Source organism: Columba livia, chromosome 27, assembly GCF_036013475.1.
Source record: "Columba livia isolate bColLiv1 breed racing homer chromosome 27, bColLiv1.pat.W.v2, whole genome shotgun sequence".
NCBI lineage: Eukaryota > Metazoa > Chordata > Aves > Columbiformes > Columbidae > Columba > Columba livia.
Genome location: NC_088628.1, coordinates 2,873,622 through 2,898,714, shown reverse-complemented (window position 1 = coordinate 2,898,714; position 25,093 = coordinate 2,873,622). Strand labels below are relative to the sequence as shown.

The 25,093-nt window shown below is 52.3% G+C and overlaps 1 protein-coding gene across 27 annotated transcripts in view; it reads right to left on the bottom strand.

The window, feature by feature from the left end:
- PTPRS (protein tyrosine phosphatase receptor type S) overlaps window positions 1-25,093 on the bottom strand; it is a 148,313-nt gene that overhangs the window by 7,275 nt on the left and 115,945 nt on the right. For 9 of the 27 annotated variants that reach the window (XM_065042577.1, XM_065042589.1, XM_065042581.1 and 6 more), the window contains 15 exons: window positions 23,962-24,079; window positions 20,193-20,783; window positions 19,405-19,502; window positions 18,689-18,942; window positions 18,194-18,287; window positions 17,820-18,035; window positions 16,149-16,306; window positions 15,160-15,171; window positions 13,341-13,453; window positions 11,853-11,900; window positions 7,910-8,007; window positions 5,390-5,513; window positions 2,532-2,707; window positions 1,604-1,723; window positions 1,338-1,492 (listed from right to left, as the gene is read on the bottom strand). In XM_065042577.1, coding sequence (XP_064898649.1) covers window positions 1,338-1,492; window positions 1,604-1,723; window positions 2,532-2,707; window positions 5,390-5,513; window positions 7,910-8,007; window positions 11,853-11,900; window positions 13,341-13,453; window positions 15,160-15,171; window positions 16,149-16,306; window positions 17,820-18,035; window positions 18,194-18,287; window positions 18,689-18,942; window positions 19,405-19,502; window positions 20,193-20,783; window positions 23,962-24,079 — 2,375 coding nt within the window. The remainder of the gene's footprint in view (window positions 1-1,337; window positions 1,493-1,603; window positions 1,724-2,531; window positions 2,708-5,389; window positions 5,514-7,909; window positions 8,008-11,852; window positions 11,901-13,340; window positions 13,454-15,159; window positions 15,172-16,148; window positions 16,307-17,819; window positions 18,036-18,193; window positions 18,288-18,688; window positions 18,943-19,404; window positions 19,503-20,192; window positions 20,784-23,961; window positions 24,080-25,093) is intronic. The other 18 variants (XM_065042586.1, XM_065042591.1, XM_065042592.1 and 15 more) reach the window with 7 other exon arrangements.

The window sequence follows — 25,093 nt, the reverse complement described above, 5'->3', positions numbered from 1 at the left end:
AAAATCTGCTTCTCTGAACCCCACCTGGGCCACAACAGCAGGAACCGAACCGGCAGATGGAAAGGTCCCTCATCTCTGTACTTAGGCTTAGCTTTGTTCAGCTCAGTTTAGCAAAAACTTGCCCAAAGCTGCCCCTGGAGCTGTGCCCGTTGCCCCTCCACACTGATCTGCCCCATTGCTCCTGTGTTTCTCATGTGCCATCCCGGGACAGGAGCTCTCAGAGTTCTGACAGTTCCAGGTAGGGGCTCCAGGCTTGAACAAAGGGCCGGCATGATCTGAGGGCTTAAAAAGCACGTTTAATCACTCAGATCTTTCAGCAGCTGAGAAACTACTGATGTTGTAATGAGTAACATGCGTCACCTCTTTTCCTAAATGTTTTTGTGCACTGAGGTAACATCAAACTTGCGTGTAATGGCATTTGTGAATCAGCAGGGCTCTGCGAGTCTGTGCATTTGCTGCTGCTAATAAAGGGTTTCCTTTTACTATTCCAGTGCAGTGCCTTTTTTCATAAAGCCCCCTTGATCTCTGTTAATTAGGCTGCCTAACACCTGAACCAAGCAGGTGACTGGAGCTTTGGCAAGAATTTAGCAGCTGATCGGGGAGCCGCTTCCTGCACGGTGTGAGCTGACAGGTCTCTTTATTCATTTTCTGAGAGGTGCGCGATAATTGCCATCTGCAAGGTTAGCGATAAGTTGCCCACTTACAAAGACTGTTTGAATGGCATCCTCTAGGAGAGGCAGGATTAGCTTCCCTCGCAGCCTGTACAATTCAGATGTCTTTCCTCGGCGCCCAGGAACCTGTGGGCTCCTCCTCACCCTCCCGAGGAACATGGGGATTTATCTCGGTTGAGGCTGCAAGCGTTCCTCCTCGGGTTGTAAATTGAATTAGGGAACGCTACCTGCCCATGGGGGCCTTCAGTCGTTATCAGAATAGCTGCAGCACTCAAAAAAACCCCTTTCAATCACTGTCAGCTCTCCCTTTGACAGCGGAGGCAGCTCTGCCTCCCAAACACCTGGTGCAGCAACACCGAGCGGCTTCCCCGGTCGCTCTCAACCTCCTTCCCCACAGTGACAAGAACAACGCGACACAGACCCAACACCAGGACCGCGCGGGGCACCTCCTGTTCCTAACAAGGTCTGAAGACCAAACCACTGCAAACTAAACCACTCATCACCTGAGGAAATTCCATGCTCAAGGAAAACCCCAAGTACCCTCCTCAGATGGCTCAGGGCCTCACAAGGGGACTGTGCCCATCTCCCAGGTGCAAATCAACGTCCTACTGAAATTCTGCCCTCCCCAGATGGCCCCACACAAGGTTAGGTGAGGGAAATCGGTACCTGCAGTGCACCACAATGGGACCAGCGTCAGGGGGGTTGCAGGTTTTCACCCGTCTCAGAAAAGCCAGGAACGGGGTGGGGTACTCGGGCACCCCGTGGTCAGGCCAGGCTGTGAACTGGAACTGGCGGACCTCCCGCTTCTCGCTGGAGCCGTTCTGCAGAGGCAAAGTGCACCAAGAGTCAGGGCGGGCACCAGGACCCTGCCCGGGCTGTGTATGGAGAGCGTCTGCAGCCCATGGCCGGGGAAGAAACGCGAGACAGCTCACCTTGTGGAGGGAGAACGTGCGAACACAGAACGTGGCCAACTCTATGGTATCGAGTAACGTCACTTGAATCATTCCATAGGTGTCTGTACCTCGGCCCGGCCAGTACTGGTCACACTTTATCTGGAAAACAGGAGGCTTCGCTCAGCGCTGGCACAAACCCCGCGCTGCATGGAACACCATCACTTTGGTGTAAAAGCCCCTCAAGATGATGGAGTCCAACCATAACCCAGCCCTGAGAACCTCATGTCCGTCTGTCCAACCCTCCAGGGATGGTGACTCCAGCACTGCCCTGGGCAGCCTGTTCCAATGCCCCACAGCCCTTTGGGGAAGAAATTGTTCCCAGATCCAACCTCAACCTCCCCTGGTGCAACTTGAGGCCGTCTGCTCTGGTCCTATGAGGGGAAGCTCATTCCAGAAGTGCTCTGATGTTGTTACAGGTGACGCCGGGCAGGTCACCGAGGGGAGGGAATGCACAAGAAATGTCTTTCCAGAACACCACGACTGGACAGACCCGGCATGAAAAGCTCCTACTGACTAAGCACAGGCTTTGATGCACCACATCAATCATGTGGACAACAGACTGGAATGATCCCCAAGATTAGAGTGGATGTACTGGGGCTTGTTAAACAAGAGAACCGAGTGTGAAAATTGCCACATGATTAACTCCCAGACAGACCTACAAAGCATGCGGCAGGCTTGAGTGTCCTCTTCTCTTGGAGTTGCAAAGGAGGCTCCAGCTTGCCAGGCTGAATGGTTTGTTTTTTTAAAAATGCAACGAATCACTGAACTTTCAGGGTGCTGGCAACGCAGGCACAAATCCCCCCGACATCGCTGTGGGCTGCGGATCAAAGGGATTTGCTGTTCCCCAACCCCACCCTCCAATCCCCCAGGATTATGACTAACTCGTCATCCCTCTCATGCATCTTACCCGTGATTTCTCCTCCAGCTTAGTCATCATCACAATAGTAGCTGATCGCTGCTCCCACACCATCCGCCAAAAGTCTCCGAAGGTCTCTGGCAGAGGCCCCTGCGTGGCGATGTAGGCGTTCTGCTTCCGATAGCCGTCGATGTAGTTGGCGTTGATGTAATCGCTGCCCACAATACCTGTGTTAAACCAGCAAAAGTGAGTTAGTGACTTGAGCAGGACTTTAGGGAGCTGGAAGCACGAGGAGATCTTTGCAGGGATGTTGTTAGAGAGAATTCCCCTGCAAAAACACCGCAGCCTTCATGGCTTGGTGGGCTGGAGTCCCAGCTGGGAGATCAGGAGCTTTCCACGTTGTTCCCAGCTGAAGCTCCTGCCTCGAAGGTTCTGCAGTGCAGGGAGACAAATAACTTCTTGCCAAAGATATTAGAGACCAACTATTAAAGCCTGGAAACCATGATCTTCTTACTGCTGTTGCTAAGAGGAGCAGAAGTCCTGGCCTAGGACTGGTCTTAAATAGGACAAAAACGAGTCCTTGTCCCAGAATGCCCAATCTGGGCAGCAAACGCACCTGCTTGATGCACAGCCCAGTCCAGAGCCTAATGTGAGCTACAGCTGGGCAAAGTCAGGGACAACAAACCAGGCTTGATTCAGCCAGGAAAGGCTTCGAAATTACAGGCTTTGACTTGCTTTAAATTGTCCAGTGTCATTTTTAGGACTGTTTTTTTACTATTCACATGCATTCCAGGCTGAGCTGCAGCTGCTTTGCCCGTGTCCTTGCTCGAGGGGTTGGGTACGAGTGGCAGGAGGTGCTGCCAGAGTGAAGAGCGGGACTGGGACACGGCAGGAGGAACCCGCTCCCAGCTAAACGGACACCGGCAAACGCTGCCATTCAGGTTCAGCTTTAGAGACCCTCCGGATCGGAACGGAGGATCCGCCTGTGCGGTGAGCTGGCCTGTTTTAATGCTGGCAGGTTCTGCTAACCTGTGATTAACTCGGTACCCAACGCTTAACTCGTGTCTCGAGGGGGAGCCACGGGTGGGAGCGGCACCCCCATGAAATTGGGTCGCTGCTCCTCATCCTGCTGCAGCCGCCGCTGCTCCCGTTGGCAAGAGCGATCCGGGCTGAATTGCCTGCCAGTCCTCAAGGGTACTCGGTAATTTCAGCTGCTGGTAGAAATGGCTTTTGATTAAATTTCTGGAGGGTTCCCTGCCCCCATTCCTTCCCAATCTGAAATTTCGGGAGGGGAGGCGGCTGCGCTGGGCAGGAACGTGATCAAGGCTGAGCTTCTGGAATTAATCGCCTCTCCAGCCCCCTCGGGTCCGCTCGGTAATTTGAAATGGTGGCTGTGAGCTCCTGCAATGTTTCGCGGTGTGACAGGCCCAGTTACAGAGAAGTCACGGAATTAAAGCCACTGCTTCTTCCTGACCAAGCTGGCGGTGACAATGTGCAGCCTTGACAAATCCCGACTTAAAACAAAGAGAAAGCAACAACTCATTCCTCTAACTCTTTTCATCTTTCAGCCCTCAGCACAAAATACAGCCTGGTAGGAAGGAACACACCAGCCAGGACACGTCAGAGCCTCTCAGAGGCTTGAAAATTAAACCTTGGCCCGTCATACTTGCCCTGTGGGTCCCTCACGATGCCACTGCCCACATCCAGCCCGTGTTCCTGCGTCCCCAAGAGCTGCGATCAGCCCCAAGTGTCCTTCATTCCTATCCCTGTGCTCTTCTCTTTCCCCTTGAATGACGAGGCAACTTTTTAAAGACTTTGTTTTCCTTGGCTTATACAATATTAATCTCGGAAGAAAACCAAGCCAGAACACAGTCATCTTCCCAATGAGAAATGTTTAAAATCCTCCAACGGCGGGCAAGACCGATCCAGATTCGTGCAGATTTTGGCAAGTCACCGCAATCCGCTGTCACCCCCAACAGCTCTTCCCCTTCCCCACTTCCTGAGTTACCCAGCATTAGATTATTCTGACAACTCCCTTGTCACAAAAGCTTCTGAATTGACCTCTACATTCCCCAGGGGGTTATTAGGACACCCCATATCCTCTCTGCTCAGATGATCAGCTCTTAGCAATGCAAGACCGGCCTTAAATGCTTTATCCGCACAGCACAGCCACACACAGCCCGAGACGACGGAACTCAAATGTTATCTTGGCAGCGGCAAGCAAAGCAGGTGCCCTGTTAAACTCCATCTCCTCTCCACTAAAAGCCCCTCTTACCCCGGCGTGCGCCAGAGCAATTCTGTCAAGAGCCACGGGTTGTGAAATTCAATGTAAATTTTCTGACTGCACCATCGCTCCCGTAAGAAGCTCAGGAAACAATTTGTGACCTACCAGTCTAACACTAACCTCTTCTTATTCTCAGCTTTTCAGGGGCCAGGAATGCAGCAAGAGCTGCATATCAAGTAATCTTTGCATCTGTACCACTCAGCAGCCACATCTTTGCTACGCTGCTGACACTCACATATGTACAATTAGCCCTGCACTTACTTCTCATTCACGGGCTGTAGAGAAACACTGCACAGCCATCGCCACCCGTTCCTGCTCCATCTAAAGCACCATGTGGGCTGAATTCTTCCCGTTAGTCAGAAATGTATCGAGCGGGCATCTTCAAGTAAAGGGAACACAGTTTCTTGATAAACCGGCCCTTGAAATGAGAGATGGCAGCTCTGGGGAATATGGCAGTCACCAGAATTTAACGAACGCCTGGTCTACAGAGCAATCTCCTGCCTGCTGAACTCCCAGGGAGATGCTACAGAAGAATATAAAGAGAGGGTAGCGGGGAAGGGAGGAGAGCACACGCAATGTGTTTCCCTGCAGCAGCACAAACACGTAGGAGTCGAGATCGCGGTACCTTCGATGGGCAGGAGGATGACACGCGAGTGGTCGTAGGCGATCACGTTGGCGTAGCGGTTCTTGGGCTTGTTCACTTCGAGGTTGGAATGTTCCCACGTGAACTGCTGGCCAGGGTCGATGGACTGCAGGAATCAGGAAATGGAAGAGTCAGACAGGAGAAAAAGCAGCAAATCAAGCTCTGAACACCCTGTAGGCCAGATCATGGCTCCGAAGAGCCAGCTCAGGAACGCAGCGTTCAGTTTGCTTCCCTCCAGAGCCGATCTTTGCTGTGGAAAAGCCCCAGCCCGGCGGCACAGGGTGCTCGGGTCCCACCTCCCTCAGCCCCGAGCGGTACCCGTGTAATTCCCCCTCGGGCACAATGCAGCATGACCCGGTAGCAAAAGCATCAGCGCAATTCCAGGCTGCAGCACAGAGGCCTCAGATCGTGCTCCTGCCGGGGCTGCGCTGCGTTAGTTACAGCCTGACACTGATAAATGGCTGCAATTGGGAGAGAACAACAGCAACAATCACATCGGGATGTATTTATGAAATGATGAAGAGGCCAAATCTGCACGTGGTTAAACTAAACGATTAAGAGGACATAAATATACCAGTGTCTCGGTGAGGACTAATACCTGGAGAAGAAGATATTGAAGCTGGGACAAGGTTTATAACCACGTGTGAGATGAAACACCAGGGAGGGGATGGGGCTGCCCATGAAGAGCAGGGACAGCGTCACTTGGGACACAAGGACTCTGTGAGGGTCTCCGGGTGCCAAGAGGGGGGAAGCACCAGGGGAGTCCGGCAAAGAAGGGACCCTGACCCTACCAACTGAATTAACGCACCTTTTTCCTAGAAGGGAGGAAGAAAAAACCCCGATGAAATGCTCTGGAGAGAAAAACCCTCTCTGCCTGTCCTGCTGATTTATGCCAGGTTTGGTGGTTGTGGTTTTTTATTCTCTAAAGTCCAGCTGTCCCAGATATGGAAATTAGGTTAATTACGTTTACCTTTAAATCCTCAGCCGGAGAATTAAATAAAACAAGGGCTTAATTCCTTCATCATTTCGCAGAGCCCTAGGGGTTTGCCTCAATTGGAGGCTTGGCAGGAGCATGCCGAGTTGTGTTTCTCGCTGTTCCCTCTCCCCGAGCGTGTCCCCGGCCGCTGGGGACACGGTCCCATGCACACCTGCCTGGGTCTGTCCCTCTGAGGTCGGTCCTTGCCCGTCACCCTGTGCCAACCCCGGAGCTCAGCTCAGGTTGTGGCAACGTTGGTCCAAAACCACCCGCCACAAACGTCCTCTCACCGCGAAGCGTTTCAAACTAATGGGTATTTATACTGTTGTAATGTGTCTGTTTGCTCTCTATCCCTCTAATCTCGCCTCGCATTCATTTCATTAGCGATGTTTGTTTAGCCCTGGCTCTCCCGCTAGAGGAGGTTGTGCTGGAACCAAGCCAGGGCACTTGGGATATTACATTATGCAAATCAACCTTGGAAATCTGGATAGAGCACATTAACAGGCTCCCGCTCCCCCCGTGCGCCGGTGAGAGACCCCAGCACAGCAAAGGCGCCTTCTCCAGCATGCAGCCCCCTCTGCGGAGCTGCAAACGCGGGGAGAACACAGCCCTTTGTTCAGAAAGTAGCCCCTGCAAACAGAACTAAGCACTCCGGACTAGTTATTAGTCAAAAAACCCCCTAATCGGGGCATTTTATGTCTTTGAACAGCGACGACAACAACAAAGAAATCAGTCGTGTGTTCAGTCTGCACTGGGGTTTAAGCAGCGCTGGCGCAGCCACGACGCTGTTTGTGCAAGGAGCTGGTTTGTGCAAGCGCACGGCCCTTCCCCGCATGGTGACAAGGACGCTGGGCCATGTGTCGGTGGTAACATGGGGGAATATGACACTTTTCTCCTTCCCTCCCTGCGCCAGGACTGGCCCGTCAGGTGGGAATGTCACAGTCTGGGACAGTGATTTGCAATGCAAGTCCCGCAGTCACAGCTGGTCACCTGCACGAGCCCGTTTGAGTAACCAGAGATGAGCAGGAAGGAGAAAAATATAGCACAAGACCCCCAGACAAGCCAAGCCAAGCACAAATCATCCTGCTTTCTCCGCTTTAGCTCTGTGGCCGCAGATCCCATCAGCTGGGGAGGACTTACCGACCCTCTCGCCCAGCATCAGTGGAATAAAACTGGGTATCGTGTTCCTCAGCTCGGTCCTCTCCGTGTCCACGAGAAAGACACAAAGCGCCCCAGACACCTCCCCATCCCCAGCCCGTCTGTGCGGAGCCGCGTCCCCCCTCCGAACGGAGCTCAGACCCTGCCAGGACAGGGACAGCTCAGGGACCTGCCTCATTTTTATGATCTGGAACTGAACCCAGCAAAGCGCTGGGCAAAACTACTTAACTTCCAATTCATAAATAGCTTTTTTAAGATTTCAATTAACCAGATCGTTAAAATGAAGCCACGTTTATTTGGATGAGGGCCTGTCTGAATTCCCTAATTCGCTCTGCGAACCCATGCACAGCACTCGCTCTTGCTCATACCTCATACTCTTGGGACAATTTCAGGTTATCATTAGCTTTGAGATGCTCTGTGTGTTCAGCCAGCTCAGAAACGGGGATTGGTGGGTGGCTGAGCATACCTAAAAGACAAGACAGCAGGAGAAGAAGCTTGTTTAATCGTAACTAAAATTCACAACCGTTGCACATTTTATAAGAAAGAAGAAACAGGAAAAGAACAAAAAATTACAATGTAAGATCTGCAATGAAAGTAGGGAGGTTAGAAGAGAAGAATTCAGGGCTCGAAATTGTGTCCTTGGAAGTAAAAAATAAAATCAAGGAAATTAAATAAAAAAACACCAAAACAACAAACGGTAAAATGAGAGTGTTCCCGTGATGGCCCCATTTTCAATGTGTAAATCGGAGCGAAACAAAAAGGAAAATCCAAAGAGCAGATGCGTGTTAGCGATTCCAATAGTGGACTTAAAATGAGCAAATGCTGCCAGAGGAACCTACGCAGCAAATGTGACAGCACCCGCAATGATCGGAACCCAAGCCCAACGCAAAAGAAGGGAAGGGGCAGGGATGCGGCCGACCTGGCGATGGGGCAGGGAATGCAGATGGGGCAGCAGGGGAGGCTTTTCGGGAATTGTTCTTTTTGGTTCAGTGAGCCCCTCGGTGAGCTCAGGTTGGATCCCACCGCTCCCGGGATGGGAACGTCGGGCACGGGCTCCTCTCCCTGCTCGGGACGGGGGTGACGGCTCCGTCCTCGCCCTCCCCGTCCCTCCTCCGCCCAGGCTGCCCGACCCCTCGCAGCTCTTGGGGACATCGTCACCTTTTGTGATGGGAGAGGCGGAATAAATCCTCTTGCCCCTTCTCAGTCTGGGGGACTGGGGAACAGTTTGCTGCAGAGACTGACGCCTCGAGACCCTGGTTTAGCTGCTGCCCTCGTAATTCTTGTATCGGGGCAGCAGATCTGCCAGGGAACAGACTCTGAGACATACTGGAGGGCCACGCTGCATCGGACTGGTCAGACTGGGGGCACATCACAGCCACGAACGGGGCTGAGCAGCGAAGGCACGTTCAGTTTTGTCTGAAGCGTGATTTGCACGTCCTGCTCTGAGATGGGCAGCGGGAGCTCTGGAAGGAGCAGGGACCTGCCCGTCCCACCATCTCAAACAGCTACGCTGCAAATCCAGGAGGAAAAGCACTCCGTGCTTTGCTCATCTGCATTGGATGATGTTTTTCCAAAGGTTTCCCATGCTGTCTGCCAGCCGATCCCGCTCCAAACGGCAGGGGACAGGCAGGGACGGCAGCACGGCGACAACCCCGGGCGGTGTCCCCAATGAGAAGGACGGGAGTGGAGGAGAGATGGAAGCCAGGGAGAATTTCGAGCCCCGTGGGTGTTGGTGTGTGACGAAGCAGCGGCGGTGGCAGAAGCATGGTCAGATACTCTGAAAACTCAGCACAGAGATGGCAAAGCAAGCATGACATCCTCAGTTTTACAGTGACTTCTAGAGAGACGCCGCCTCCCCCAGGCCTGGGGACAGGACGGGTCTGTCACAGAGCCCGGGTTTAACCACCGCTCCAACAGGTTTCTCCTAAGCTAACTAGATATCTGTTTTCAGCACAAGGAAGTCTGTCTGAAAATAGGACGGGGAGGGTGGGATAGACCAAAAAAGCTCACAAAAATAACCCCAAGTGTTCTGGAGGCCGTGCTGGCTCTGCTCTAGGCTGCTGGGATCGGGGCAGAAAGGTTTTCGCAGTTCGGGGAGGAAAAGGTCAGTGTCTCGCTGTCCTGGAGCCCATCGCACCCAGAGAGGGATTTCTCCTTCATCCATCCCAGTGCCACAGCACCAGACGCTGACTGGGGGCACTGGGAGGAACTGGTTGTCTCTCCGCCCAAGTGGGATGGAGATGCCTGATATCAGAGACCAAACACTTCTCATGTCTGTCCTTCTGCCTCTGAAAGCAAGGGCTGAATATACCTTGAGCTGCAGCGTACCCACAAAGCTCAGCCCCACTCAGAACAACTCCTGGCAACTCAATGAAGCTGTTTGCAATGTCTGTGGTCACCGCCTCACCGATCGGCGTCCCCTGCGCTGGATGAACTTGGGCAGCTGCTCCCACCCGATTCTGCTGCAAAAACCTCAAGTGCGCTTAGAAACACAGCGTGATCAGTGAAATCCCAAACGATGAGCACGTAGGTTAAAAGGAAAAAAAATAAACCACCAGAAAACCCAGTAATAACAAGAAAACAAAAATGGCAGATCCTCTTTGGCTTAGAAGTCATAGAGCAACGTGTGTCACTCCCCCTGAGCAACTGGGCCGCGTGGGAAAGGCCCGCTGTGCCAATCTGGAACGAGAAATCCCGTTTCCCTTGAAGGCATTTCATGAGTTGCCTTCAGAAAAGCTCCATGAAAAATCCTCAGCGTGACCGGCTCCTGAAAACCAGCTCTGTCCCTTCGCTGGGAACATCCGTCCCCGTCCCCAGCCGCTGTGAACAGACACACGGGAACTCGCCTTGTTCTGCTGCTGCTAAAGACACAAATCCCCTCGTCGGATCAATTTCTAGGGCTCTTTATAATAAAAGAAGACCGGAAACCTCTACAGCGATAAACACTTTCCTGGTCACAATGCCAAGTGCATCGGGGTTCCCATTAAGATCCAGGAGGAGTTTGATATTAAATGAACCAGGAGCGGCGCTTCCCAGCTGCTGCATCAGCTCCAGCAGCTTCTCTTTTCTTGGTTTTAATTCAATATCTCTCTTATTTTTTAAGACACAAAGGCAAATGGCTCACAGGTTCCTATGCCCAGCGGCCTCCAGGGTGGCCGAGGTTCAGCCAAGGCGTGAAAACCACACAAACCCGCTCTGTTCCAACAAGGGGGTGGAGAGGAGGTGCCAGGTGGAACAGGGACGCTATTGCCAGGAATATTCAATACTAAAGAGAGTGATATTTGGATGAAACTATTCAGAAAAATGTCCTGGCCCCCGCATCTCCGAGCCACAAGCAGCATCTGTGACTCTTCACATTTGTCAGCTGAAACCTCACATCTAAAAGAAAGAAATCAAACCCAAAACCCACCCAGCAAAGCTGGGATCTTGGCTTCTAATGGGGATGAAGTCCTTTAGAGCCAGTCTCATCTAACATTTCAATCACTTGAATCTCTCTAATCTTATCACAAAAGACTTGATTCTCTGTGCGCCAGCCAACTCGCCAGAAACGTCACCCTCAACATCTGTTCCATGGGCCAGAGCCCATTTTCTCCCTGCGAAACGGCGGCGGCTGGATGGCACTCGGCACAAACCCGGGCGTGCAGGAGGATGGAGAAGCCTCTGGTCCTTGTGCTCCTGGAACGAGTCGCTGCCAAGGACCAGACACCTGCCCCGGGTGGGAAACAGCCCTTTGTCCTTCATCTGGCATGAAACGGTGCTAAGGAGCGAGGGGCCCGTCAGCTCCTTCTCTCTTTCCCCCACGTTACGAAGCGATGAACACAAAACACGCACACACACGACGCTCGCACAAAAGATGGCTTTCTGCCCAGCAATAAATACGAGGGACATTTAGCCAAGCTCCAGAAATGAAATGTCTTTGACAACAAGGAGAAAAGGAAGCCTTGAAACCCAGGGCTTTTCTTCAGGAACAGCAAAAGAGACCCAGAAGGACGGACAGTGTCCCACGCTGCTAGCGGGGCTCTGTTCTGCTGCTACCCTTGTCTCGCAAAGGCCTGGTTGTGTATTTGATACTGTAAAACTGGAAGCGCAGTTCAGACAAACAGATGGCACAGAAAAGGGATGAGATGGGCAAACGCTGCGGGAATACAGAGAATTCGGAAAAAGAAACCAAAAGAAACCAAAAAAAAAGGGAAAAGAAAAAGCAGGAACGAAACAGAATTGGAAAGGAAAGCGACAGAAGAGGAAAAAATAATAATAATAATGGGAGGGGAAAAATGAAACCAACAGGAACAAAAACACACAGGAACTAACTTTCCAAGTCAAACTCAGGGTCACTGAGAGGGCTGCTCAGACCAGAATCTGCAGAAAACAGTAAAAAATGAATAAATAAAATATACACTTCTTTTAAAAATTTCATGCTAATAAAGAAACGAAAACCAACATAAATCTAAAGAGGAAAAGAAAGTTATTTTTTGTGCTGATTAAGCTAGGACAGGTTATCTCCCCTCTCTGAGATGCTCACGCACAGGCCCGTTCCCAGGTCCCCCCCGTTTTGCTGCTGGGGACACGAGACTCTGCTTGCTGGACCTGGGTCGTCTGGCTGGAGAAGAACCTCCAGGTCCTCTTCTAAAGCACAGTATATTGCACTCAATTGGCTTTAATTCAGATAGCACCTATGGAGTCTTCCCAGAGAAATACAAACTGCTGCTGGGCTACGCCTGGGGCCACCTGCATCATCTCAAAGGCCTTCAGACTCTCCTGCAAGAGCAGCACTAAGAAAGAGCTGATTTAGGGACCCCAGTGCTGCTGAACTGCTCTGCATTCACCCCTGCACCCCTCAGCTGAGACTCAATCGTTCCTAAGCTTGGGCTGGCACCAGTGGGTTGTTCCTAACTCTTGTTGATATGAAACCCTCGCCTGGTGCTGCCTTTGTGCCTCCCCAAAGATCCCTGCCAGCCTCACCCTGAGAAAACTCAGACAACGCTAAGGACAGGACTGGGATGGGAAACAGGAGCTGCAGAAACATTACTAACAAGCACAAAACAGCAAAACAATACAAACAAACTGAAAACAACAGCCAGCCCCCAAAAAGCACAATAAATTCCCTTCCAAACCCTCAAGCAGCAGGGGCTGGGAGGCAGAGGCGGGTACCAGCGCGCAGGCACCGCTCAGCATCGCCGCGTGCGCGTCTGCGTGAGGACGGGCCCGTCTGGGCAGTGTGGAGGTGCCATGCGGGCAGCTGGGACATGCACGGCCGTGGGGACACGCGTGGAGGGGACGGAGGGCGCACGGAGCCTCTGTTTGCAGCGCCAAGCTGGGAGATGCTGCCTCATCTGCGCCAAGCGACCCGCTGCTCTCCCCTCTGGGCACGGGGCAGGGCTGGCTCCGCACAGGAGCGTTTTGGCACAGAGGTGGAAAGCAGCAGCTGCAGAGGTGGACAGCCTGCCCCGCTTCTCCTCCAGCGCCCCGGGATCTCCCAGCACCAGGCACGGCAGCAGCGCCGCTCTGGTGAGCTCGGCAGCTGTGTACTTAGCCCAGAATGCACCAATTTAGCCGGATAGCCAGGAAAACCCTCCTCGCTGATGGGCAGAGCCTGCGCAAAGTCCCCGAGGTTTCCCGGCAGGTTTCCTTCAGCAGTCTCGCTTAGCAAAGACCGGGCTTTGAGGTTCCTTAGGCGCAGCGTAGCTCAGCGCCAGGGCTCAGCGCGGCAGCGGCTCTGGCAGGCGGGAGGGGGCTGAGGAAAGGGCAGTTGCTCCGCTCCTGCCTGCCCGGGAGAAAGGCCGGTTTGCAGCCGGTTACCTGGAGTTTGGAAGTTGATGCGCCTCATTTCCACAGGGTCCTTCGGGTGGTGAGGGGTGATTTCGGCGTTGTTCAGGAGGCATTTTGTCCGTGGCTCTGAATCTTTCCTTTTGCTTAAAAAACAACAAAGAAACAAAAAAGACAAAGCGTCTTTAGCTTATGAGCTTTTAATCTTTCCAGCTACTCAGGCACGTTCAGACCCAAGCATGGTTCCCTCCAAAATCAGGGCCAGATGCAGCCGAGGGTGTAAACTGCACAAAATGCATCAGAAAAGGGACGAGGCTTGGGAAGTTTTGTCAGTGCTGTATCTTGGATGGGTTTACAATGGCTCAGCAGCTTTTAGACATTCTAGAAGTGTCCCCTTGTCACAGCGAGGAGCGGTGCTGCGATCTCGCACCTCCGAGCCGCCACTCAACCCTGCAGAGCAATGCAAGCGCAAACCCGGCAAGCCCGGCCAAGCCATTTTCAGCCTGAAAGAACCAGAGCCAACAGAATCATTTGGAAAAGTACAGAATCTCCTGACCGTGACCTTGGACATAAAACACTGAGATAGCTCTGCTGGCTTGCTTAGGAGCTCACAGTGCCTGGCTGCAGACAGAGAAGTCAGAGCAGCGGTTTTCAATCCTTTTTGAGCCGCAGAACCCTAAAAAATCTGGGTTCAAAAACCAGCGTAGCCACATCCCATCGCAGCTGTGCCTGCTGAGATCTGTCTCGCCCCCTTGCCAGAGCTGAAGCCCGCTCCAACCTGCCAGCTGAGCTGCACATCTAAGTGCTTCCTACTATATGTTGCTCAGAAGCGGTGAGGTTAGCTGAGGCAGTTGAAAAGTCTTTGCTGACCTGGCTCATTCTCCTTGAAAAGAATTTGGAAGCAAAGCCCAGTGGTCATCTGAAGATGTGACAACCCCTGGCGAGGGAACAGGGAGAAGTTGCTGGGGGCAGAACTTCTCCGGTGGGCAGGGAACGTGCACCCACACCCTGAGGTTTGCGGGTATTGTCCCTGCCCTTCCAGCCAGATGGCTCTAGAGCTCCTGCCTCTTCTGCTCGGGTTGCGCAGAAGCCTCCAATAACATGCCTGCAGCAATAATAGCAATTACTTGGGCAGAGAGGAGGTTGTTCAGTACATTTTTAGCCATCTCTTAATGTCATTAATAGCTAGAAGAAGTGGCATGAGCCCTGCCAGCACCGCATGGGGCAGCATTTTGGAATTACACCACTTTGCAGTTTGGGAGTAGTTTATTTTTGCCGCAGTTCTGGAACTGCTGTTAATAGTTCAGTGGCTAAACCCATCAGTTACTTCCAGTGAAAGCTCTCCCAGCCTTGGAAATGGTTCAAAACAAGCCTCATTTTTGCAGTCATAAATGAACTCTCTCAGAAATCCCTGGATGATGGGGCACGAACAGCTTTTGCAATGGGGCGAGGACAGCTCAGCTGGGGAAATTCTGCTTGCATCCAGCAGCGGTTCAGGGACAGCCCGCACGGAGCAAACCCGCTTTCACCTCTGACTGCAACACAAATGGGTGTTTCTCTGCTCCATTAACCCAACATTTTATGAGCCGTTTACTGTCACTGCTGCTCAGCTTGAGAAAGAGCCATTATGTTCAGGAATGGACAAGCAGGAGAAAGCTGGGCTTGCTTTGCTTTTTCTGCCCTGATTCAAACATGGTCCCGCGCTGGTGTGACACAGGGTGCCCCTTAGGACAGATCTAATGACAGAAACTGCACCAACAAAGCCCCATCACCACAGGCAGTAAACACTGCCTAACACACAGCCAGCCCAGCCAGAAAGAACCTCAGCAAGCAGCAAATCTGGTGCTCTTACCTGTCTGGTTTGCTGTCCAGGAAAGCAGCAAGTGGAGAGAAGACAAGACAAATGTTCAGGTTAGAAAGGACTTGCAGAGGAAGGGGGAAGAACTTGCTCAGCTCCGACCCTGGTAACACAGGTGGAAGTTGGGCCCAGCAGCGATTACCCAATTAGATCAGACACCAACGAGCAGCACCTGAGTCCCTGAGCCCAGAGAACGCCTGTGTCCAGCAGCTTCACACATGCTGGGATGCAAAACACACCCATGGGCATCACTGAACACAGCTGTGCAGATGGAAGCTGGAGCAGGGTCAGGAGAGCTCCCCCCATCCTGGGGACTAGATGTCCCAGCTAAGGACACCCCTGCATTGGCCATAGATGCCACGTTGCCACTTTTCTTGATCTATTTTGCTCAGCGTCTGCTTCCTCTCCTGTCCTTTCACAGCACAGTGTGGCCCACGTGTGCTGTCCCCTTCACGCACCACGAGCTGCTCTGAAAGCCATGGAAAAGGGTTGGGATTTCCAGCGGTTGTTCCCTCTTCTCTCCTGCAGACTCACATTACAGCCCTACTGCTGCTGCTCTTGTCTCCCAGCTCCAGCTGAAAACCAGTTTGGGAACACTGGAGGTCTCTGCTGATCCACAGCACCAAGGTGCTTTCTCTGCATCACCCCTGGGGAGCCTGCAGCTGCGGCTGTGAGCAGCTCTGCTGGAGGAGACGGGCAAGAGACCCAACAAACTCATTGCACATGTGCCACAAGACTGTCTATAGACCAGCACAGCTTCACTGAGAGTGCCACAGGGTACATTTGCAAGCAGCAAGTCCCTGTAGCTCATTGCTAATCTCTCCTGGGCCAGTCAGATCATCCCATTTCAGCATTTCTGCTCCAGGGCTCTGGTGTGGGTGGAAGGATTTGCCCTCAGCTGGCAACCACAGGACCAAGGAGAAAATTCCCTTCAGGGGCCAGAGCTGGGGACATTCAGAACAGCCACAAGAAGCATCTCTTACTTTTTGTAGAGTAGGATGGCAATGACAATGCAGATGATGAACACCACGGCCAGGACGGGCCCAATGACCCAGATCAGCCCTTCCTCTCCATCAATGATCGGCTGAGGATCAGGGTTGTCCAGCTGGATGGGGTCGGAGAACGGACTAGCAGCAAAAGTCTGGAAGACACAAAGTTGTGGAACAGAGTTCAGAGATGGAACGAGGACCTAAAACAAGGGGCAAGCATCCAGTATTCCACAAGAGGAATTGCTAAAGAGGATGTGAGCTCTCTGCTGCGGAAACCAAATAGTCACAGAGAAAATGCCCTCTTGTTGGTAAGCACCCATATGAGAGGTGTCTTCTTTCTCCAATGCTCCAGGCAAGACGGACCACTGAAAAATCACATTCACATGAAGCTGCAGACTGGCTCGTGCCCATGGGCCACCTAATCTCATAGTCAGGAAGGTGCTTTTAGAAAACAAGTCAATGCTGCCCCTATTCCACCACATCCCCGAGCCCTCTCCACTTCCACAAACACACAGATGCTTTCTCCAAGCTCTCCTGTAGCCATCTGGATTTTGACAGGCAGATGGGATTACAGAGAAAGAGGGAAGGGATTGAAACAAGAACTAACGCTTAGAAACAGTCTGGTCTGGTGACTGAAAAAAAAATAACCCTTACAATTAACTAGAAATTACTAAAATGCAATGTCTCCTCTGCTCCTGCTGCAGCGAGCTGGGCTCTGCTGGGCATCAGAGGCACATGGAAATGCAGAGTCCAGACTAACAGGCATTTCCTGCTTGTTCTCATGTGTGCTACAGTGTCCTGAGCCCAGGAAGGCTGCGTTCCCATCTTACACAGAAACTAAACCACACGGAGCAGAACTGGCATGTCCTGGTTTGTGGGGAAAGTCTGGGACAGGACAAGAACAGCAGATCTGGGCCCCTGAACGCTATCAGCTCTCAGCAAGACTGAGATGCTGCTGCAGACTTGGGAGCTGCTGCAAATCCGGGACCTCGTTCTAAAGCAGAAATTACCACAAGCTGCAGTAATCCGATTGAGAAACCCATTCAAAACCGTGTCAGCTTAAGCCCTTAATATCAAATACACAACTAAATATTTATTTGAGGGGGAAAAAAACCCAAACTGAAAACCCTTAATTTCAAACAGTTCCCTGCTACAACTCCATAGGGGATTTAAAAACAAGAAAATATTAGACTGCTTTCTATTGTACAGGAGGGAGGAGGCAGGTAAATATTAAACCAGTTGTTTTCATAAATCCAAACACAACAACACTGGAATCAGTAGAGGTGCTGAAGTGGTAAAAAGAGCAGAGAGCACAGCTAGTTTTGCATTAAAAATGCTCCCATCTCTGCTTGGTGGGGAACTTAATAATGACCAGAGTATGTGATGCGCTGCTCTCAAAGCAGGATATCTCAGGTCATTGCTCTAAGGACTAATAGCACAGTGTTTGCGAAGCGGTTTGACCGAGGGGTCTCTGAACACGAGCGTATTCCTAAGTGGATAGTTCAGAACTCCCCATTCTGGGCTCAAATCTGGAGCCACAAGTGTAGCAAGTCCTGCCCATGGTGACCGGCAGCTCCCGAGGGAGCAGCTGCTGTCACTGGGCGATGATGGGGACACAGGGACACAAGCGTGCAAAGAGGGCAAGAGAAAGCGGGCGGCACTTACGGCCTCAGGCTCCTGCAGCACTGCCAGGATGAAGATGACATATTTCTGCCCGGGCTCCAGGGCTCTGTTTTCGAAGTTGTCGTAGTGTTTCATGTCCCCCAAGATGAAGTGGGAGGGGAGGGAGCGAAAACGGGCAGCGATGTAGGGCTTGGGGAAGTCCAGCTGTCGGGAGTGGCGCAGACTTCGGCGTCGGAGCCTGGCAATGTCCTGAACCAGCTGGAGGAAGAGAAGGAACACTGTGAGCGCTTCAGAAACATCACGGGAGGAGGAGAAAGGAGACTCAAACCACGCAGCTCAGACTGGCCTCACCTTAGCTACTCAGAACATGGAGCTCGGACACCCAAACCCATCAAAACCATCCCAGTCACACTCACCTCCTCCAGGTCCATCTCCTCAGGGCTGCCCAAGGGGTTGAGGAACTGTCCACCCCGGGACTTCCTCAGAGGCACCACCACGATGTAGTAAGCCCTAAGAGTCGGGAATGATCAGAAGAAATGGAAGGAATTAATCTCCTTCTGTGAGTTACAGAAGAAAAGAGTGCCCACACTGATGTGGGAGGTTTGCCCAAACAGCCCCACTCTCCCAACTCAGCAAAGCCCTGATTTTTAATGTAGTAAAGTGTTACTGTTGCTCCTGGAACGAGCAGGGCATCAGTGGTAATCCCGTACGACACACCTCCTAATTTACTCCCTTTGCATTTCTTCGCGATCGCCTTTTAGCCCTGGGAAGTAGCTCCACAAACCAACAGTAAGCAAGGCTAAAAATGCAGGGAACACAGTCCTGCCCTTGCATGTTTGGATCCAGCCATCAGGGCTGCCCCCCAAAACATAACCCGAGCACCCCACATCTGCAGCTTATCAGAAACCTACTGGACAGGCACAGAGCTCTTCACATCCGGGAGAATCACCACCACGTTGCCATCAGCATCAGGCTTGTGGGTCACCTCTGGCTTCTTCGGTAACATGTCCGCGGCGGTCCAGGCAGCCACGTTCTGCTGCAGGCCGCCCATGCTGTTGCCCCGGTTCATCAGAACGAAGTTGTAGAACGTGCGGGGCTTCAGGTTGGTGATGAGCTTCTTGGTGGTGCGGCCGTCCACGTCGACATTCAGCCCGTTGTACTGGATCTGGGGGAGGCGAAGAGGCAGCAAAGTTGGCCTGTGAGCAAGGCTCATATTGCTCAAGCAGCCAAACTCCTCTTCCCCATTGCTTCGGTTTGCAGAGAGCACGGGGGATGGCTGTGCCGTGTGCCACCAGAGCTGGTGCAAACACAGGAACGGGAGGTATCTGAGTGCGAAGCTGCAGGACGAAGCCTTGAGACTTCTCTGGGAAGAGAAATATTTATCTGGAAATGGGAAAATTATGGTAGCTTGGCTAGGGAGGCAATGATTTGGAAACAGAGGTGGGAATGCAACCCAACAGCTCTGCTTTTCAACCCTTCTCATTGACCTAGTGATTAACCGTTATCTGCTCATATCTGAGAACCGAATCCAGAACTCCTGCCTCTTACACTCTTGTACTCAAACCAACAGACAAGACTCCCAGGAAAATTAGAAGAGACACAGTTCTGAGTCCTCCCTTCCACTTGCCTTGTATGGGGTGGGAGAGTTGTAGTTCTCAGGAAACTCCCAGCTCAAAAGCACAGACGTCTTTGTCACCATCTTCACCTTGAAGTTCTTGGGCAAAACTGCTGAGAGAAAAGTGAGGAGGAAGGGGAGAAAGGAGAAGAAAAGGCAGCGGAGAGAAGGAAGAGCAAGAAAGAGAAGGAGAAGGTCAGGCACTGGCAAAGGGGCTCCAGCCCGGCTCTGGCTGCGCTGCAGGGACGAGAGGATTCGCTCCCTCCTCCACACTTGCAATTTTGCCCAGGTCCATGTCCCACTGCTCCCTGTCCCCGTTCCTAACCCCAGGGAGGGCGCGTGGCTCTGCCCACACTCCGATGGGCCTGGGTGGCTGCTGCAGGAACGAGGTGCTGGCTTTCTGAGCATGCTCAGGTGAGGACACCCATCCCAGGTCACGTTTTGAGGCGTTTTTAAAAATTTATTTTTGATTTTTTGTTTTTTTGTTTTGTTTTGTTTTGTTTTCTTTTGGCTGTTTGCAAAAGCTGAAGAAAATGCTCTTCCCACCTGTATAGCGACTGGCCCCCCCCTTCAGGTGCCAGTGAAAGAAGGGTGTCCGGACTTAACTTAGAAGAAAGTGGTAAAAGGGACTTACCTGGCCCAAGGCAGAGAGGAGCTGAGGGACTGAGTGTGAAACCAGAGTGCTCTGCGTTTACTCACGAGCCTGGCTGAGCCCGGCTTGACCTCTCCAGCTCTCTGCCTCCCGGCACCAGCCCCGGTTACAAGGAGAGAGAGAGGGAGGAGAAACCGGTAAGTCCTACCTTGATCCAGCTGGAACGTCCGATACTGGACAGTCGGGCTGTACGGCCCGGGGCCTTTACTGGTGTGAGCACGGATTTTAACATCATAGGCGGTGTTGGGTTTGAGGCCGTTGAGGGTGTAGGAGTTCTCTGGGGAGGGGGGCAGGTCTTTTTCCAGCGGGTTGCCGGGAGAACCGGCTTCCCGGTAGGCCACGGTGTATTTGACGATGGCTCCGTTCCTCTCGGCCAGCACGGGGGGCAGCCAGCCAAACTGGACCGACATGGAAGTGATGTTGCTCGCCTCGAGGATTTGGGGGTAACCCTTGGGGATGTCTTCAGGGGTGGTGAGTTCCTGCACAGCTTCCTCCCCAAAGCCAGCCCGGCTTTTCACGGCCAGCTTGAAAACATACGTGGCGCCTTTGTGGATGCTGGGAGCGGTGTACTTATCCTCCAGGGCCGTGAACTCCAAGGTAGCCAGGGGGTCGACATCCTTGCGGCCGAACTGGAGCCGGTAGCCCATCACCTGGCCTTCCGCATCCAACGGAGGCTCCCATTTCACCAGCAGGGTGTTCTCCTCTGTCTGGTGCACAGACAGGATGGGCTTCCCTGGGACTGGGAGAGAAGAGGGACAACTTCAGTCAAGCATGGGACAGGGGAGGAGGTGCAGAGACTCTTAAAGCTGCAGCAACAGGTTCCTCAAATCAGTGGCAAAGTTTCGGTTTGGTGCTGTGAACTTTAGTGTGTCCCCTGTAAGCCGAGCGGCTGTCTCCCCTGTACGGGTGCAGGGTCTCTGTCAGGTTTGGGGAATGAGGTGCATTGCCAACATGTCAGCTGCGAGGTGCTGAAACATTTCTGGCGTTATTTTCTTCCCTTTCCTCAGGATGGAGAGGTGTGTGTGGCTCCTGCCTTACCGCGGATCACACGCTCCCAATCAGCTGGGAAGAACAAGCTCAGCAACCCTGACTCCCAGCATCCTGGAGCAGATTGCTTCCCAGGGCAGGGAAGGACGAACGCAGGAGTCCCCCAAACTCCCGTCCTCTCTTTCTGTCTCTCCATTCCACAGCGCAACTCATGCAGAAAGCGACTGGAACAGATTGGCTCAGGCTGGGAAGTCCAGAGCAGCTGAGGGTGAAGTAATGAAGGATGGGAAAGGGAGTGGGCAGCCCCAGGTCCCGAGCAGCAGGCGCGGGGCCAGCCCAGCCGGTTGGCAGCAGCTGATCACCCAGTTGGGTACAGAACGAAGGAAACACGCAGAGAGTGGAACCAGAGCCCAAAATCGGTGGGAGGCAGAGGGCAGGGAGAGCTGCTGCTCCCTCCCCTCCGGAGAAGGAAGAAGATTGAGTGTGTCGGTGTCTTTTTGGTTTGCTCCCTCCTTAACCTGTCAGTTAGTTCCTCCACATTTGGGGGGATATTGCAGGAGCACAGCGGTGCTAATGAGCCCTGGCACTGCCCGACTGCTAAGCAAGCCCACGGCCCTGCTGAAATGACATGCAGGCCCAGAGGTTCCTGAAGCCAGAGAAACCAGAGCATTAATTCCAGCAGCTCATGCATCATTTACACTCAACTCCGCTATTAGAGATCTCATTTCCTGCTCTCCGCCTTGGCGTTTTTATATTTCTGGTTGAACAAGAGGAGTGAGAATGGGGTGAGAAAGGATCCCATCCCTCTCGCAGCCGAGTCCGAGCGAGGTTTGGTGGGTCGGGGAGCGGTGGTGTCGCTACCGAAGCGAGTGGGAAGCCAGGGGAGGACCCTGGTGGAGTTAAAGTGGAGTTAAACCGGGCATCGGAACGCAGGGATGAGGGGCTGTCTCTGCAACAAATGCTTTATTCACTTCAAACTGCCGAAGAATGGCTAAGGAGCAGCGCTGGGAGAGCCTCCCTTGGAAATGCTTAAGAAAGACATTAAAGAGAAAAACAGTGTCATTACCTTTATGTTTTGCTTTTTATCACAAATGTTACTATAATCAGCTGAGCTTGAAAAATATTACATTTGCACAACAAATATTGTTTGGAAGAAAGGTGAGAAGAAAGTGCAGAGGGGGAGGAAGTGTTTTATTTTGCAATTGGTTTGGACAGTAAAGGAGAAAATTGGATGTATTACTGTATTTAAATTCAGCCCCTAGCCCTGAATGATAAAGAAAGAAATTTCTCCTCTCAGAAGGTATATTGACTCAACACTGCAAAGAAGATAAGAATGTTACAGAGCCATTTGAAAGATTTTTTTTTAAATAGCTATTTCCAGTTGGGGGAAATTGAGTTTTGGGTAATAGCTGCTGTGCTGGGGAAAACATCCCTCTGTGACTGATCACCTGCACTGCAAATCCTAATGGGGAGAGATGAGGGAAGGTGACAAGAGCAAGTGACAAGGGAGGGAGGCAGAGAGAAATGCTCCGGGAGCGGAAAATGAAAAGGGTAGAGAGCCTCTGGAAGAAGGAAATGAGGAGAGAGAAGCCAGGACTATGGAGAAGGAGCATGGGCAAAGGTAGAGAGGAAGGCGAAGAGGGCGAGTGAAGATGAAGTCTGAGAGCGCGGTGACAGCGCCGGGCGTGGGGACAGCGGGCTGGACATCCTAATGTTCCAGAAATCAGCCTTGTTCTCTTGGGTACCGATCTCTCAACGAGGCAGGAGAGGCAAGAGGGGAGAGAAAGGCTCAAATCCCACTTCCTTGTCTGAATGCAACGACATGAGCTGAAGATGCAAGTTAGGGCAGGGAAAAGCAAGGGCAGGAGGGCAGCCAGGGTCTGGCCCTGCGTGTTCCAGCTCTGTCCTGAGTGTCTGTGCTGCCTCCAGAGCCTGAGCAGAGGTTTCCAGGTTAATTATGCAGTGCTGACCGAAGGCTTTCCGTCTCTGCAGAGAGCAATGTTCTTCCAGAAACAAGGGATTGTGTCAGTTCATGCAGCTGCTACAGGCAGGGTGAAGGTCACTGCCCCAAAACTAAGAAGCAAATGACCAGCCAGCCAGGGTTGGGAAGTTAGTAGGCAAAGAAAAGAAATAAAAAGGGGAGAAAGCCACCATCTGACAGCAGGAACAGAACAAAGAACATGAGCAAAATGGGGTGAGTGTAACCTCAGTCCAACAAGAGATGGGCTGGACCAGGTCTGGGCACCAGAGCCTCCCTCAGCTGCACAAAACCCTTCCCATAGTGCTGAGCAGCTGTTCAGTGTGAGAGCAGAAGCCAGAGGAATGCAGATGCGGAGAGGGCAGCACAGCTCTCCGGAAGAGCAAGGGACACCCTGCTGCCTTTTGTCATTCCTGTTTGGGCCCTGCCATACTCGCCTGGCACCGTGTCCTCTGTACCGAGACCACCAGACACTTTGCCACAAAGAACAGGTCAAAGGAAGGAATGAAATCCGTGTGGTATGTGCAGACAGAGCCCAGGTCGCAGAAAAAGGTCAATATTGTCAGTACTTTTCCCTCCACTAATCCTGAGCAAAGAGGGGACGAATATTCAGATATGATACTAAAAGAGGAGTGGGCACTGTGAGCCACCACTGTCTTCCTGCTGCTTTTCAGATCTTTGCAAGTCCACGACAGTGGAGCTCTGGCTCTCCTGCTCCCCTGCGCACCCGGTGTGCCAACCATCAAAGCCACGCAGTCTCCGACCAGCAGAGATTCTCTTCACTTCTGGTGCACCAGAATTTCTACCGCAGGAGATTACAAGCAATGAATTCCTCCTGCATTGCATTATGAAGTGTGTCTGGGATTTCTGCAGCACTGGACAGAAAATGATGTCATTTCGCGAGGGCTTCAGGAAACAGGTGAATCCCAGCGGTTCAGAAACAGACTCTTACCTGCGCCCTTGGTGGTGACCACTTTGGGTTTGCTGCGAGCACCATCTCCCTTCATGGTGTAGGCGGCTACGGTTATGGAATACGTTGTCTCAGGCTGAAGCCCAGCAATGATCATTTCCTGTTTGCGAGATTCCAAGGGAAATCATGTAAATATTCATGTCCATACACACAGGTAGATCTCTCCTCCCTGCAGGAGTCCCAGCCCTTTTCTTGCATGCAGGAACATTCACTGAACCTGAAACCAGGAGATGCTCTGGGGTAACTGGGTGGAAGTGGCAACTGGCAGGAGGCTGAGAAGGCACGTTCCCTTAGCGAGAGGCAGGCACAGCCTGTTCTGAAAACACGGCATGTCTGCGGGGCCCCGCTCCGACGCCTTCTCCTCCACATCTACCTCTTGCTCATTCCCTATCTCCAAACATACAAACTGCTTCAGCCATCAGAACGCCGCTGTGCTCTTCAAAGCGTTCCTCTTCACTCTGCCGTCTCGGAGGAGGTCTCAGCGGTTTCAAGGAGATTATAGTTTTTTTCTCCGTTACCCTCCCCCCACTTCTCTCCTCAGAGATATTTTTTAATGCCTTCATAATATTAAAGGGATTGCTTTAACGCAAAGTGCAAGAAGACATTTTCTGCTCGCACGCTAAAGCGCTCTGCTAAATCCCCACCGCCCTCTATCAGCCTCGGCACACCTGGCTCCCGAGAGCTTTTGTGAGAGGACTGGCCTCAAGAACAGCCCTTCCCGTGGAGCATTCAGCCCTTCAAAGGGCTGTGTTGTACAAAGGAATACCCGTGCTAAATCAAACAGGATGAGAGCGTATGCAGCAGGGTTTTCTCCAAGGCCCTGAAAAGGAGGGAGGTGTGAACGCTGTGCATGCTTTATGGCTTCCCTCTCCCTTCAGCCCCCACTGCCCCTTTGGCCTTTTGATATGAAATGCAGGGCAGTGCTTGGGAAGGATGTGCTGGTCCTGAAAATAGCTGGATTGCCCCCAACGTTGAGCAGGGAGTGGAACAGCAGAACTTCAAAACAGTGGGATTGTGATCAACAAGTTTGGAAGCCATTAGCTCCAGAGACAGGTCTTCTAGAAGTCAAGAAACCTGCTCTGCTTTCACAATTACCACTGAGTTTTATTAAGAC